This window comes from Saimiri boliviensis, chromosome 11 (assembly GCF_048565385.1).
Source record: "Saimiri boliviensis isolate mSaiBol1 chromosome 11, mSaiBol1.pri, whole genome shotgun sequence".
Lineage (NCBI taxonomy): Eukaryota > Metazoa > Chordata > Mammalia > Primates > Cebidae > Saimiri > Saimiri boliviensis.
The window spans coordinates 40926355-40942521 of NC_133459.1; the positions used below are offsets into that span (position 1 = coordinate 40926355).

At 41.2% G+C, this 16167-nt stretch overlaps 1 protein-coding gene across 8 annotated transcripts in view; it reads right to left on the minus strand.

The window, feature by feature from the left end:
• Positions 1 to 629: 629 nt before the first annotated feature.
• The window catches only part of FOXJ3 (forkhead box J3), a 176393-nt gene continuing 160855 nt past the window's right edge, over positions 630 to 16167 (minus strand). For all 8 annotated transcript variants that reach the window (XM_074380638.1, XM_039474074.2, XM_039474072.2 and 5 more), the window contains 4 exons: positions 13472 to 13573; positions 12893 to 13084; positions 5944 to 6051; positions 630 to 3938 (listed from right to left, as the gene is read on the minus strand). In XM_074380638.1, the coding sequence (XP_074236739.1) occupies positions 3823 to 3938; positions 5944 to 6051; positions 12893 to 13084; positions 13472 to 13573 (518 nt within the window). In that variant the 3' untranslated portion in view covers positions 630 to 3822. The remainder of the gene's footprint in view (positions 3939 to 5943; positions 6052 to 12892; positions 13085 to 13471; positions 13574 to 16167) is intronic.

Consider the following 16167-nt stretch of genomic DNA (forward strand, 5'->3'; position numbering starts at 1 on the left):
CAGCAAATGTTAAGCCCCATTTTCACTTTCTGGAAATAGCTCTGGAAACGCAGTACTGGGGATAAAACTGGGGGCAAGGGTAAGGGGTAGGGAGAGGGGAATTCCCTCAGAAAGTAAGAGAGGATTGTGTAAAAGAACATGATGCCTGGAATCAAATGACCTGGATTCACATCTCTGCTCCATCACCTGACAACTAAAGAATCTAGACAAGTCACTATACCTCTCTGAGCTGTTCCCATGTCGGTAAAAGGAGGACAACAATACCTCCTTAGCACAGCACCTGGCACATACCGAGTACCAGTATGCTTTATGTCCCATGTGCTGTTCTAAATGTTTAAATGTACTAAATTATGTAAATCTCACTACAACTCTAGGACGCAGATACTATCCTCATTGTACCAGCACTGCAAATAAGGAAAATAAGGCCCAGGGAAATTCAGGGATTTCCCCAAGCTGGAGCTAATGAGATGCTCACTAAATGGCAGCAATTACTGTTCTCAGGTAGTAATGCAAGGGACACAATCTCAATGACCCCAAAGACTCTGGGGTCCTGGCTGTGGGACTTCTGCACCTGGACTAGCTCCATTCTCACTTCCTCAATTACAGCAAACAACAGAGACCAATCAGTGTTGTAAATAGAGTTAACATAATATATTTATTTTAAGTGCCATTCATGCATATCAGTTCTGGCAGCAACAATCCTAATGACACTTGGAATATTTCTTTACAGCACTAAACAGTTACAAAGAATGGTTGCCGTTCATCATAGGCAAAATATGAAATCGTGCAATAGCAAAACTGTAGAAACATTAAAACACTGACTGTCCAACAGCAGTACAGAGAGCAGGTTGTATCTGCACAAAAAGCCAATGCATTTTCATCACATATATACAATATAGATATATACACATCACCCTCTGAATGAACAATATCAAAATACTCTATTCCATTTGAAATTATCCCCGGATTGATTCCCTCCCACTTCAAAGGACATCTGAGAGACATGTATTTACAAGAACACACATGAATACATTTACATTTCAAAAACTGCCACAAATGCCAGTCGGATTATTCTCCTGGACAGAGTGCCCCCATTTGTTTACATGCATTATTATTCTTTCCCCCTAAAAATCTTCAGTCAATTTAAGCCCAAGACAGAACTTGTTCTGCATTAGCAACTACCATGCGAAATGGCCACTAGAGGGACTCTCTGCACCTCACCAGGTAACCGGCTGGCCAGGGCCCACAGAAAAGGCCTGTCCTGGGCTCCTGGACCACCTGGATCACAGGAAAGTGGGATGGGTCTGGGTGAAGGCTTTGCCTCCATGGCCATTCTTGGTAAGTTTAAATTCTCATAAAAATATTTATCACTGCAAATCAGTAAATGATTGCCAAATGGGAAATTCGCTTCACACAATTTATAAAATCATCATCAGCGGTTCTACTTCAAATCACTCAGTATGAAATTGCATTCCAATATCCAAATTGTTTAAAGTGCACATTGCTACCCAAGCAATTAAAACAGTTTCAAAACAGCTATTTTGGTGTCTAGAAAACAGTGACTTAAGCAAACCACTGAAAATCACCCCTTTTTTTCAAGCGTTTACTCTGCAGGCTAACATCTCATCTTGCCTCTGATCCTTCTAAGAGGGGCAACTTGGCTGCCTTTCCAGAATCCTCTGATTTTTGTTGATTCAAGGGGCTGGAACTGAGCTTCCTTTTTCATGCCAAGTAGGGTCCAAACAACAGAGAAACATCAAGCTCTTCCCTTCTCCCCAACCTCACCAGCCCTTACCATGGCTGGCTTCCCAGTGATTCATTCGTTAAACACACACTTTCTCTCTCTCTCTCTCTCTCTCACACACACACACACACACACACACACACACGAAGCACAAACACAGAAACAAAAGATGTTTGTTTAGTTCAAGAAGACATTACTCAACCATAGAATCACTAAGGCTAACTAAAGTGATTTCACATGGCTGAGAGAGACCAGAGATGCTAACGAGTAACCAGTAAGCAGTTATTACTCCTTGACTTGATGAAATATATTTCCCCATTATAATTGACACTTTTTCTTTTTTTTTTGGTCTAAAGAATTCAAAATCTTTTCATTTAAAAAGCCCTCATTTCTTCTAGTTTTATCATAGAACTAAGATAATCAGTCCATGCAAACTGTGATATGATATGAAACAAAACAATGCCACTAAAAAATCCGTAAGAGGTGGGCTGCATTTCAAAGAAAGGGACCAAATGTCATGCATACACAGACATACAGGACAACAGAAACAGCAGGCCACATACCTAGACTGAACACTGAAGTAAATAAAACTGTAAGTGGCTCTACCCACCTTTCAAGACAATGTAGATGAAAAAGATGAGTGGGGAAACTTGCTTTAGAAACACTGCCCTGCTGTTGTTGCCCAAATGGAATCTGATTCAAATCCCAGAAAAATCTGATTTAACTAGTAAGTCTGAATCAGCAGGGATGCTAAGACAGAGAAATGTATTCACATGACAAAAGGTGTGTTAGCAGAGAATGACACAATGCCCCTCTGAGTGTCTTATCTGTAAATTATTATCAAGAAAAGTAATTCTGGGCCAGGCACGGTGGCTCACACCTGTAATCCCAGTTCTGTGGGAGGCTGAGGCGGGCAGACTGCTTGAGCTTAGGCATTCACATCGAGCCTGGACAACATAGTGAAACCCTGTCTCTACCAAAATACAAAAAATTAGCTGGGCATGGTGGCGCGCACCTGTAGTCCCAGGTACTTGGGAGGCTGAGGCAGGAGAATTGCTTGAACCTGGGAGACAGAGGTTGCAGTGAGTCGAGATCACATCACTGCACTCCAGCCTGGGCAACAGAGCGAGACTCCATTTCAAAAGAGAAAAAAAAGTAACTCTGTGCTTTCAGACACATTTCTCCTTAATGAACCCAACAGGAGCTGAGCATTCACAGAAGATAGCAATAAATATTAAAATAACACTTTTGAATAATAAATACATAGGTGAATGTGGAAGCACTGATTTGTTTAAAGAGCCAAGCAATGTCCAACTTATTATTGATCAACAAATGTTAGAGCTGTTGTAACGTAGAATTAGAAAAGCAGACATTGACAAGGTACAATACATACTCTAAAATCTCCCACGCATCGAAACCAATTTGGTCAGTTCTTCATGTTGCTCAGGAGCAATATGCCCCTTTAGATTGTTGGGGTGTCAAATTCTGGGTTCCTTGACTTATTAGGTAGAACTCATTACCCACATTTCTGAAAAAGATTAAATAAGGGGAACTGGGCTTTGAAAAAAATCTATTTCCTTTCAGTTTCCTTTATCAGTTAAAAGCATCCTGCAGAAAATAGCCTAACAAGGAATAAAAACTGACAATAACTTTCCTTTCGAGACATAATAATCCAATTAGAAAAAACTGAGGCCTTTCAGTAATTTTTGTACATATATTTACACATATGTATCTTTATATAAACTGCTTGCAGCAAAATAGGCTCCGTCTGAAAAATCAGTCTGGCACTTGTGGTTAACATCGAACTGACACCAATACGCAAAAAGCCGTCCAAATCACACGACAGTTAGGAGCTACATAGGGCAGCTGGCAGGGAGACAAACATGTAGTACTTGTTTGGGTCAGATAAAAGCAGTACGTTATCCAGCTAAAATCTTTCTGATTGTCTTCAAAAGTAATTTTGATAACATTGGTAAAGTGATTAGCAAGTTTGTTTTCTCAACTGGATTCTCTTAAACCTTTCCCTTCACTGCGCAGAAAGGTAACGTTAGGGGTCTGGTGTCTTGCAGATACAAGCCCTACACAATTGAATCCCAATCAAAGTCATCCTGGATGTCATCTGGAGGCAGGGAGCGCCGCATCTGGAAGGCTTGGGAAGGCATCATGTGCTGCTGGTTCATGGCTCTGTGATGGCCTGGAAGGAAAGAGGTAATATTAGCAGGTAAAATTAGAAGAAAGTAAGAAATAAACTAACCCCTACCGTGTACTTCCTATATGCCAGGTACACATTATCTTGCTAATCCAACCATAAGCCTTCAACAAAGTAGCTCTTAAAATCCTCATTTTATAGGTAAGGGGATAGGGTTTAAGAAGATGAGTAAATTACCCAAAGTCACACAAGCAGTAGGGGGCAAAGATAGAATCTGAGGTCAGTTCACTTGACCCACACTCCTTCCATTATGTAAGGAAGACACAAGAAAAGTGCTCTTATAGTCTGTTTTGCTCCAGCATGTTGTTTCAGGAACATGAATTGGCTCCCATGAGAATGGTAAACAGGAGAATGATGGCAGTGCACCAATGATGTCATACTGGGTCACAGTGAATTTTCCCCAACAAGCTAATTTCTGTGTCACCAAGTAACATCAAGTGAACACAGAGGGTATCAACAAGGGAACACAGAAACCAGAAGGAACCACAGCTGAGTACACAATGCCCACCTTCCCATGCTCTTCCTGTACTGGTTTGGCCATGTGCTGTTTGTGCTCCCCAATTTCAGTGCACTGGGCCTGTGTCTCCACCATATCTTGATAGACCCCCTTCTAAACCAGCTGCTCTTTTGAAGTAGAGATTGATATTAACTTGTAGATTTCTTTCTTTTATTACAAATTATACAAATCCTTTCAACTGCTGTGCAAGTTTTACTGGATTATTTTTCTAGTACTTTCATTACAAAATTTCAAGTAGTCTGCTACTCATTTTTCTCATAAGCCCTGAAATATTTTCTTACACAATTATTTAATGCTAAGGTTTTTTGTATATCACAGTATAGGTGAAATGCCTCCATTTAAAAAAATTTATTTGATAAAAACTTGTAAGTCCCTTACTGTGGGTCAGGCACTAACTTACATGATTCTCATTTAAACCTAACAACTCAAGGATTTAGGTAGTGTTATTAGCCCCTTTACAAACAGGTAAGCTGAGGTAGGGGGGTTAGGTAGCTTGCCTAACATCACACAGCCATTAAGTGGCAAAGCATGAAGATTCAAACACAAGCAATCTGGCTCCAGAGTCTTATCCACCTTATGGTGCCACTTACAAATTACTGGTAAGCACTCACAACAGGTAATGTTCTTTTCCCCTTCAGCAAAGGACATATCACTTGGTCCCAACTCCTTCCTTGCTGCTGCCACATAGTTCTTCAAGGTTTAAAATCCACCCCCAAACACATTACCTTTTGTCTTTTCCTCAAATAGTCTAAGTAAAGGATTGTGTGGTATGTGAGAAAAACCATAATACAGACATTGGGGCTTGAGTCTTGGTTTGGCCACTCACTGAAGTGGGTGGCCTGGGCAAGGCATCTCTCCTTCAGAGCCGCCATTTCCTCATCTAGGTGATCCTGAAGACAGTTTCCAGCTCTAACCATGTGCCCTATTTCTCTGGCTAAATGAAACATATCCTGCATTCAAGAACCCAGCGGGAAAAAGTTTATGAACCAGTAACTCCTAAAACTTACCTTCTCTATAAGATACTTCCCTGGAAACTACAGCTGGGGAAACTCCATAGAAATGAATGAAGCAGAATATACAGGAGCTACTAAAGCAGGTTCCTAAAGCTTGCTAAAGTCCTGTCAAAAACCCTCAACTATGACCCCAGAACTTCTTAGAGAGGCAAGACAATAAACAACTAGAATAAGTAGAATAATTGCATCTTGGGCTAAAAAGGACTTTAGGTCCTACAGTCTAAACACCAACTAATGCTTGAATCCCTTCAGTAGCCCTAGTGCCAAGTGGTTGTCCAGACACTGTCCTCTAGCCCCTCTTAACAGGGAGTTCACTCTTTGAGGCAGCCTCATTCACCATTGGGACAGCTAATGCTTCTTAACATTAAACTCTGGGTACTAATCAACACACATGTGCACACACGCGCACGCGCATGCCATACACACACACACACACACACACACACACACACAAAATTACCTGCCATCGTTGTTCCTGGAGTGCTGAGTGCCTGTGGCATATGAGGATAACCAGGGGGTGGCATCACTGAAGGAGGGAGATTTTGCCTAGAATCTATGTACAAATTGCCTAATCAGATTAAAAGCAAAAAGAGGGAAAGCATGTTACCACAAATAAAACAAATGGAGCACTAAAAGCTGAACAGGTGCTCAGGTGCTGGCCTTTTTTTTTTTTCCCCCCCGAGATGGAGTTTCAGGGTCGGGCGTGGTGGCTCACGCCTGTAATCCAAGCACTTTGGAGACCAAGGAGGGCGGATCACCTGAGGTCGGGAGTTCAAGAACAGCCTGACCAACATGGTGAAACGGTGAAACCCCATCTTAAAAAAAAAAAAGAGATGGAGTGTCACTCTTCTTGCCCAGGCTGGAGTGCAATGGCACAATCTCAGCTTACCACAACCTCTGCCTCCCAGGTTCAAGCAATTCTCCTGCCTCAGTCTCCCAAGTAGCTGGGATTACAGGTATGTGCCACCATGCCCGGCTAATTTTGTACTTTTAGTACAGATGGAGTTTCTCCATGTTGGTCAGGTTGGTCTTGAACTCCTGATCACTGGTGATCTGCCCACCTCGGCCTCCTAAAGTGCTGAGATTACAGGCATGAGCCACCACACCTGTCTCAGTGCTGGCCTTTTGAACAGGGTGCCAGGCTGGGTATGAGCACACTGGAACTAATGTTGGCGCTGTCACTACCTGTAAGCTGGTAGGTAAATTATGTCTATTGTTGTTGCTGTCACATACCTCATTACAATTCAAAACTATTTTTATATCCATTACTTCATCTGACCCTCCCACTAAGCCCCAAGATTGTTATACCCATTTTACAGATGAGGCAACAAACTCGGAAAGGCTAACCTGACTTGCCTGAAGATTCATTAGTTTGATAGTGCTAGGACTAGAATCCAGATCTCCTAACTCACAGACTTCTTTTTTTTTTTTTTTTGAGACAGGGTCTTACTCTGTCACCCAGGCTAGAGTGCAGTGGTGAGACCTTGGCTCACTGCAACCTCTGCCTCCCGGGTTCAAGTGATTCTCCTGCCTTAGCCTTCCAAGTAGCTGGGGGATTCCAGGCATGCACTACTGCACCTGGCTAATTTTTGTATTTTTAGTAGAGATGGGTTTCACTGTGTTGGTCAGGCTCATCTTGAACTTCTGACCTGAAGAAATCCACCTGCCTTGGCCTTCCAAAGTGCTGGGATTACAGGCGTGAGCCGCCACACCCAGCCACTCAAGGACTCTTTCTACACCACCATCAATTTCTTTATTTCCCTGATGTTCTCACTCTCAAAGCAGGCTTAACCATGTGTGCCCTTGTTAATTAACAAGTGCCTGGGAAGCGCAAAGTAACAATAAAGATCTGCACATGGTAAGAGCTACGTGAAGCAATGGTGGTCAAAAATGTATTATTCTGGGCAGGGCACAGTGGCTCATGCCTATAATCCCAGCACTTTGGGAGGCAGAGGCGGGAAGATCACTGAGGTTAGGAGTTTGAGACGAAACTGGCCAACAATGGTGAAACCTGTCTCTACTAAAAATAGAAAAAAATTAGCCAGGCGTGGTGGTACATGCCTGTAGTCCCAGCTACTGGAAAGACTGAGGCAGGAGAATCACTGGAACCTGGGAGATGGAGGCTGCAGTGGGCTAAGATCGCACCACTACACTCCAGCCTTGATCAAAGAGTGAGACCCTGTCAGAGAAGAGGAAGAGGAAGAGGGAGGAAAGAGGGAGGGATGGGTGAGGGGGAGAAAGGGGGAGGGAGGAGGGGGAGGGAGAGAAGGAGGAAGAGGAGGAGGAGGGGGAGGAGGAGGAGGAGGAGGAGGAGGAGGAGGAGGAGGAAAGACTTATTCTGGAGTGTGAGGATGGGAAACATGGATCTCATTCAAATTTTATTTAGTTCTTAAGTTAATGTATTTACATTAACAAGAGACATCAAGTGTTAACACCTCCAAAATGTCAACTATGTTACATCATAATGCAAAATAGAGAGAGAACAAACATGACCCCTCCCCCAATAACTCATGGGGAATAATTATAAAAGTTGTTCACACACATTATAAGGAACATCTGGAATTTTGGAAAGGCTACTTCCCTAAGGTTACTAGTATTTCATACAAATTACACTTGAATTCTTGTAATGTTGTAATGAAACTAAAAATCAGTAATCATTTTCCCAGAGGAAACTAAAAAGAGCGGAAAAAAATCTTCCACTTCTATTAAGGTAAGGCATTCTGTATTTGGCTGCTCACAGGTTTTTACCCTCCAGTGGAAAGCCAGACTATCCAGGCTCGAGAGATGATCTAATCCAACCTTACCTCTGTCCATGTAGACAGAGAAACAGGAACAAAGAGGAAATGAGACAGAATCAGGAACAGAATCCAAGACTTCTAACTCCCTGTCCCTGCCTCCCATGATAACATGCCTTTTATCACTGAAGTTTATAGTCAGAACTGAGCCTCTGATTGACTATACTGATGATTTAGGATGAAATAAAGAGGAGAAAAGTCATACTAAACTACAGCTCTAATACTGGTCTGAGTGATGCAGGGTGGAATCCTGTCCCCAAATGCGGATTGGTCTTCATATGCACGGCTACTGTACTTTCTAAAGACTGCACCAAGCTGGAGGGGCCACACCACTCAGACTAATATGGTCAGTCACACACCTACAACTTCCCTGTCTCTGTCCTTCAAAATCTTAGCTCTCATTCTACACATCTTTTGAGTTCATGCCATAATCAAAATGTAAAACTGATTTTTACTGGGAATTAGTCTTTCATCACCTCTCTTTTTATGGCTTTGTAATTCTTAAAGGCAGGGGGTGTAAGAATTACAGCATTATGACACTAAACAAAGATCTACACTAAACCGTCTCAGCTTTCTGAAATTCTATCACATTCCTAACATTTTTATTTTTGTATAGAAATTCCCATTACTTCTCATTTTTTCCCCATATTCTCAATATAGAGTCTGAATGGGTGTATGCCTCAATTTCCTATGTAAGAAATTAACTTCCAATGCAATTTCCAAAGATTTTTGAGATTCCACACATTTAGAATCTAGTTCTGAGAATTAAAAATCTAATCACATAATTTATCAAAAACAGGCTCTTTTCATTCAAGAAGTATTTATATATCAGGCACTGCTCGAGGCACTATGGATATAGCAATGAAAAACACAACTCTGCTCGTTTGGAGTGTATTCTTGGGGGTGTTGGGTAGGGGAAACAAAGTAAATTAAATAGTATGTAACATGCTATGGAACAAAAGCAGAGAGAGAGAACAAGCAATGCTTGGTAGTGGTGCCATTTAAATAAGATGACCAAGGAAGGCATCCCCTGAGCAGGTGTTTTTTGAGGAAAAAAATGGAACAAGATGAGGAAATGAGTCATGTGTCTATCTGAGGGAAGACCACTCTGGACAAAAGGAAACAGCAAGTACCAACCAGCAAGTACAAAGGCCTTGGTCAGGTAGAGTGTGCTACCTAGCGTTTTCAAAGAAGAGCAGGAAGACCAGTAGTATTGGAGCACAGGGGTTGAAGATAGAAAGCAGGAGACAAGATCAAAAACAATGTGGGATCAGATCATACAGGCCATTTGGGCCATAGCAAGAACACTGGTCTTTACTGAGAAGATGGGGGATTTTGGGCAGAAAACAGACATGACATGATCTGATCTGTCTTGCAAAATCCCACTTAACCTACAAAGTCCAGCTTAAATGTATTGTCTTCTATGATAATTTTCCATCTTTCCAAGAGAAGTATGTACCCCTTTCTCTGAATTCTTACAGCACTTATACCCTATGGACAAGTGGAGCCCTTGACATACTATATTTCTTGATGGACCTGTCTCAACCATTAGGCTGTGAACTCTTTGAGACAAAAGCTATTATAGGAGTCATATCTTTATTCTCAGTGCCTAATACACAACTAGACGAAGAAAAGGTATAAATAAGTGTGTGCTCAATGACTGCATCCCTATCTGTATTTAATGACCTTTTAAGCAAAGCATTGAACTAGAATAGTATAGCCAAAAGATATAAACAAATTATAACCACAGGTAAAAGGATTTAGAAAAAAAATGTCATAGACTGTGTTCTATAACATCCTTCTGTCCTCCGCCCTTCTACACTAGCACACTACACCGCTAATTTCTGGAGTCTGTAGGAAGCTCAAAGAGGTGTTCACCAAAAGGGGAGTCCTTGAAGACAGGAATGACAGGGAAGGTTTAAGGACATGGATAGGCTATATTCTGGGACTCAAGACCTATACCTAAATGAATTTTATAACTTTGGGCAAGTCATTTTCTTTCCCTGGATCACAATGTCTTTACCTGTTCAATAAAGGGATAAAATCAGCAGCTAAGAAAATATGGCAAAGAATTACTGGGGTGTAGAGATGAGAGAAGTGAAAGATCTGAATGGATGTGATATATAGGGATGTAAGAAAGAGAAAAAAGTAATGACAGAAAGACGCTGGCACTTAAAACAAGAGGAAGCAGGTTGGACATGTAAAAAATATCTGAATATTTGTGAACGGACATCAGCAAGCATGAAGTGATGAATACTTTGAGCACCATAATTGATGAGAGAACAACTATTGTCAGAGGCCAACATGGCTTTGCAGGCATGAGTCAGAAGGAAAATACAAAAGGGAAGTGAGAGTAGAAAGAGTTGAATAAACACTAAGGAAAAACTATCATTTTCTACCTTTGGTAAGGCTGCGACTAGAGTAGCACTGAGAACCATGAAGGCGTCATGGGGACCCTAGAGAGGAGGAGGGCCCTGGCAATACAAAAGAGATGACAAAAAATATTAACAGAATCACAGAACACCAGAACAAATAACCTAGGTCAAGGATCAAGAAGAGATGACTACGGAAGTCTAGGAACAAAGGGCTTTAGGAAAGGAACTCAGGATCTCAGTCTAGAAAGAATCCAGAAGGAATGTCTGGGCACACTGGACAGCAGCAGATGAACAGTGCTTTTTCCGTAACAAAACTACCAAGTTCCAAGACCAAAAGGTACAGGCACAAAACTGAAATTCACCAACATGGGAGCTACTGGCTAACACGTATGCTGGCTTTTGAGATTGTCGCCTTCTTTTTTTTTGAGATAGAGCCTCCCTCTGTTGCCCAGGTTGGAGTGCAGTGGCACAATCTTGGCTTACTGCAGCCTCCGCCTCCCAGGTTCCAGCAATTCTCCTGTTTCAGCCTCCCAGGTGGCTGGGACAGGCACGCCCCACCAAGCCCGGTTAATTTTTATATTTTTAGTAGAGACGGGGTCTCCTATGTTGGCCAGGCTGTCCTCAAACTCCTGACCTCAGGTGATCCACCCACCTCAGCCTCCGAAAGTGCTGGGATTACAGGCATGAGCCACCACACTCAGCCAAGACTGCCTTCCTCTAAGACTGACCCACATCTTCTTCTACTTGTCCTGCCTGAGTCAACAATCTATGAGCAACAGTTACTTATCCCCAAACACACAAGACTAGTAATACATACATAAGCTATTTAATTTCACTTAGCATTTTTTGAGACTGGCTGAAATGGTTAGAAATGGAGTTAGCAAAAGAAGTGAACATCATGACAGCATGCAGAAGCAACAATTTTGGATGAATACAGAAAGAAAAGAAGAAAGGAGAAAAAAGGGGCAAAAAACAGAGAGAGGTGGTACACCTGACCTGGTCTAAGGATTTAAAGCAAGTTGGAAAAATGAAAGTGATATATCCTGAAAGGAACAAACTATGGGTTTAGAACCCGTCAGAGAAACAAAGAAGGCAGGCTGTCTATCTGCAAGAAAAGATTTTTTAAAATGAAATGGAAGAAGGGCACATAAATGAGGATACCTGCTGAATTACAAAGATCTTGATGTTTAAAAATGAATATACATCAGAAAAATACCAAAAAGAACAAAAGGAGAGACAGACAAAGAAGCTAAAAAGTTATCAAAAACTAAATTTTAGTGTCTGGCACAGAGGGCAATCAGCCAGGGACTCAACAGGCGCTTGTGTAGATATAATTTACTGAATGAATAAGTTACCAAAATCAAATAGTGACTGAAAGTTTCAGGCAAGGTAAGCTATTCAAAATGGCTTAGGAAAAGCTATTCAACATGGAAGAAGAAAAGATAAACGATTTCTACTACATCAAAGGATACAGAAAAATTTCATTTAAAGAAAGACACAGACTGATAAGCTTGACAACATGGGTGAAATAAGATAGGATAATGGTGAAAGGAAGCCACTCAGGATAGAGAAGAGAGAGCTTGTTGGCATAAAATGTAAAATCAATAGAACATACAGAAAAGAAGTTAATTTGACAATAAGGCAAGAAATTAAGATGAGGAGAGAAGTAAGTTGAATATGAAATTTCTACAGAAAAACATGGGCACTGCAATCAGAGTAGAAGACATGGCTACAAGGGTAAAGAATAAAGGAAGAAAGTGAGATTAAAAAAATAAATAGGAACGGCTTTAAGTCTAAAGTAAAACATCAGTGAGACTATTTTCCATTATGTCTACTCTTCAAACACTTTGAATTGTTGAATTTTAACATTCTTAGGAAATACACAAGACACACTGATTTCCATTGCAAATCTGTACAAATTTAATTTCATACCTATGTTCGTATAAAAATGTAAGTATCTTCAATATATTTGTTTGATGACTTAGTAAAAGGTTAATGATTACAACAGTTAACTGTAAATAATAAAGCAATCATATAAATCACAACAGCAAAACATACAGTCTCTACCTCAATTTTTCTAAGTTATACCCTATAAATTAGTTGCTTTCATTCATTTCTTATAAACAAAAATATGTAAACAGATCACTGTCACCATTAGTATCAAACCAAGTTAAGACAGTTACTAAATTTCGTATGAATGGGAAAATGAGAAAAATCAAGAAGATAACTAATCCCATACCTGTTCCAATGTGTTGGGAAGGTTTTGTTGGATGCATGGCACCATGACAAACATTTTGCTGAACATTACTCTGTGAATGAATAAGGCCAGTTTGTGTAAAGAACTGATTAAGAGAAGAACACAGATCAGCAAACTGAACCTGATCTAAAGACCAGTTCTTGAGATCTGCCTGTCTCATACTCTCCATCAGACCTATGAGGAAAGCATTAAAAATACATTAGTACAGTTCTGCAATAAACATTGCAAGGAAAATAGCAAGACATAAGTTTTTTCAGCCCTCAAAATTTCCACTCATCCTACTTTACAGTAGTGATGTGCCCACACAATAAATAATTATCTTTTTAAATTATTCAAAGCCCAATTATTTTAAACGTAGCCAAATTTTGTTCAGAACTTGTCTGTGACCCTCTGCTACACCAAATGGCCAAAATTACTATAAATTTTACAAAATGTTTTTAAGCATACTACCAACTTCAAAAGAAATGCTGTATGTTTCTTTGTACTACAAAGAAAGTTATAATCCAGTAGAGAAAACAGGATCATGTGTATTTGGTTATGTCAAAAAGAACCAACACTCACCTTGAAACTGTGAAAGGTCTACATCTGACCAATTAACACTGCTGGCAATTCGACAGCTTTCTTTGAGCATATCAAGTGTTGCATACCAATCATTTGAAACACCTATAAAAGTAATATTGACAACAGTGTAAATCCTGGAGAGTGAAAGGGTGAAGAGTGGTAAGGAAAAATGATGAGCTGGCCTTATTCCTGAAATTGGCCAATCCTTGTCCAGTATTACAGGGGGATCTGTACCCATTATATCATGTGTTGGGCAATCTGCTCTGTGAAACAGGCAGAAAAGGTATTATTTCTCTCTTTCTTTTACAAGTAAAAGAAACTGAACCAAACAGGTGACATAACTTAGCAAGGTCATCATGATGAACCTAAGAGTTGAACCCAGGTCTTCTTAACTTCTAGTCTGGCAGCTTCCAAACCGCCATGTCACCTAGTAATAGCAAACTTGATACTGCTCTTTACATTACAGTACCAATAAATAAACAAACGAGAAATGTCATGCAAATCAGTATTTTCCCCTTTGTGAAGTTCATTTTCCTGTCTTGTTATGACCCTTAAAGCCATACTCTTCAGAACTTAGAGAGGGAGGTTCACATATAGAGGCAATGCACAGTATAATTTAATGCAATGACTTAAGGCAGATGGATTAGATCATATAGTAAGAGTAAATGCTTCTTCCAAGGGAACCTTAGGAGAAAAAATTTAACACAGTTCCCATGCCAAGCTAGTGAAGGAAGAAGGGTGAGATCTCTGTAAGAAATGCTGAGGAGGTTGATCCAAGATGGCCGAATAGGAACAGCTCTGGAGTGCAGTTCCCAGCAAGAACAATGCAGAGGGTGAGTGATCACCACATTTCCAAACAAATTATTACTACCCACAGACAAGGAAATTCCCAGGCTGAAAAGCAGCATAAATTTCAAGCATGGCTATTTCAGCTGTCTCCACACAAAAACTCACACAAATCTGGGCGGCTGTTTCAACTGGCGCCTGGGGCACCTGGAATGCCTGGGAGACAGAACTGCCCACTCACTGAAAAAAAGGGGGGCTGAAAAAGAGAGCCAGGTGATCTGGCTTGGCAGGTCCCACCCCCACAAAGACCAGCAATCTGTTTTGCAGAAAGTGCAGATGGACCCAGTCGGTCCAGCACTGTTGGGGGAAAGGCGTCCACCACTACCGAGGCAGTCTGCCATTACTGAGGCAGTTCTAGCTATACCTCTATAAACAAAACCACAAGGAAGTTCACACAGCAGCTGGGCAGAGCCCTTGGCAGCTCAGCAGCATCTCTGTTGGCAGACCGTGCCTAGGCTACCTCCTTGCTGGGCAGGGCAGCTCTGAAAAAAAGGCAGCAGCACGTGAGCAACTTATAAATAAAGCCCCACCTTTCCAGGACAGAACACCTGGGAAGAAAAGGCAGTTTTAAGTTCTGCTGCAGCAGACTTAAACGTACCTGCAAAGCATCCCTGAACAGAACGGAGCTCACAGCTCAACACTTGAGCTCCTATAACGGACAGACTGTCTCCTCAAGCAGCTCCCTGACCCCCATATATCTAAAGACTCACTTCATAAAGGAGAGGTCAGGCTGACATCTGGTGGGTAACCTTCTGGAACAAAAATAACAGAAGAAACTGGCAACAACCCTTACTGTTCTGCAGCCACCACAGGTGATCCCCAGGCAAGCAGGGTCTAGAGTGGACCTCCAGCCGTCCTACAGCAGAGGGGCCTGACTGTTAGAAGGAAAACTAAAAAAGAGAAAGAAATAACTTTATCTTCAAGAAAAAGGACGTCCATTCAGAGACCCCATCCAAAAGTCACCAACTACAAAGACCACAGGTAGTTAAATCCACAAAGATGGGAAGAAACCAGCACAAAAAGGATGAAAACACCCAAACCAAGAACGCCTCTCATTCTCCAAGGGATCACAACTCATCACCAGCAAAGGAGTAAAGCTGGATGGAAAATCAGTCTGATGAATTGACAGAAACATGTTTCAGAAAGTGGGTAATAACAAACTTCTCTGAGCTAAAAGAACATGTTCTAACCCAATGCAAAGAAACTAAGAACCTTAAAAAGAGGTTTGACCAAATGCTGATGAGAATAAACAGCTTAGAAAATACAAATGACTTAATGGAGCCAAAAAACACCACACAAGAACTTCGCGAAGCATTCACAAGGTTCAGTAGCCAAATCAACCAAGCAGAAGAAAGAATATCAGAGATTGAAGATCAACTCAATGAGAAGGCAGTATTAGAGAAAAAAGTGAAAAGAAATAAACAAAGCCTCCAAGAAATATGGGATTATGTGAGAAGACCTAATCTACATTTGATAGGTGTACCTGAATGTGACGGAGAGAATGAATCCAAGCTGGAACACACTCTTCAGGATATTATCTAAGAGAACTTCCACAACCTAGCAAGGCAGGCCAATATTCAAGTCCAGGAAATACAGACAACATCACAAAGATATTCCTGAAGAAGAGCAACCCCAAGGCACATAGTCATCAGATTCACCAGGGTTGAAATGAAGAAAAAAATGTTAAGGGCAGCCAGAGAGAAAGGTCGGGTTACACACAAAGGGAAGCCCATCAGACTCACAGCGGATCTCTCAGCAGAAACCCTATAAGCCAGAAGAGAGGGGTTAGGGTTAGAATGGAAATCATAGCAGTGTCTCAGACCATAGTGCATTAAGTTAGAACTCAGGAT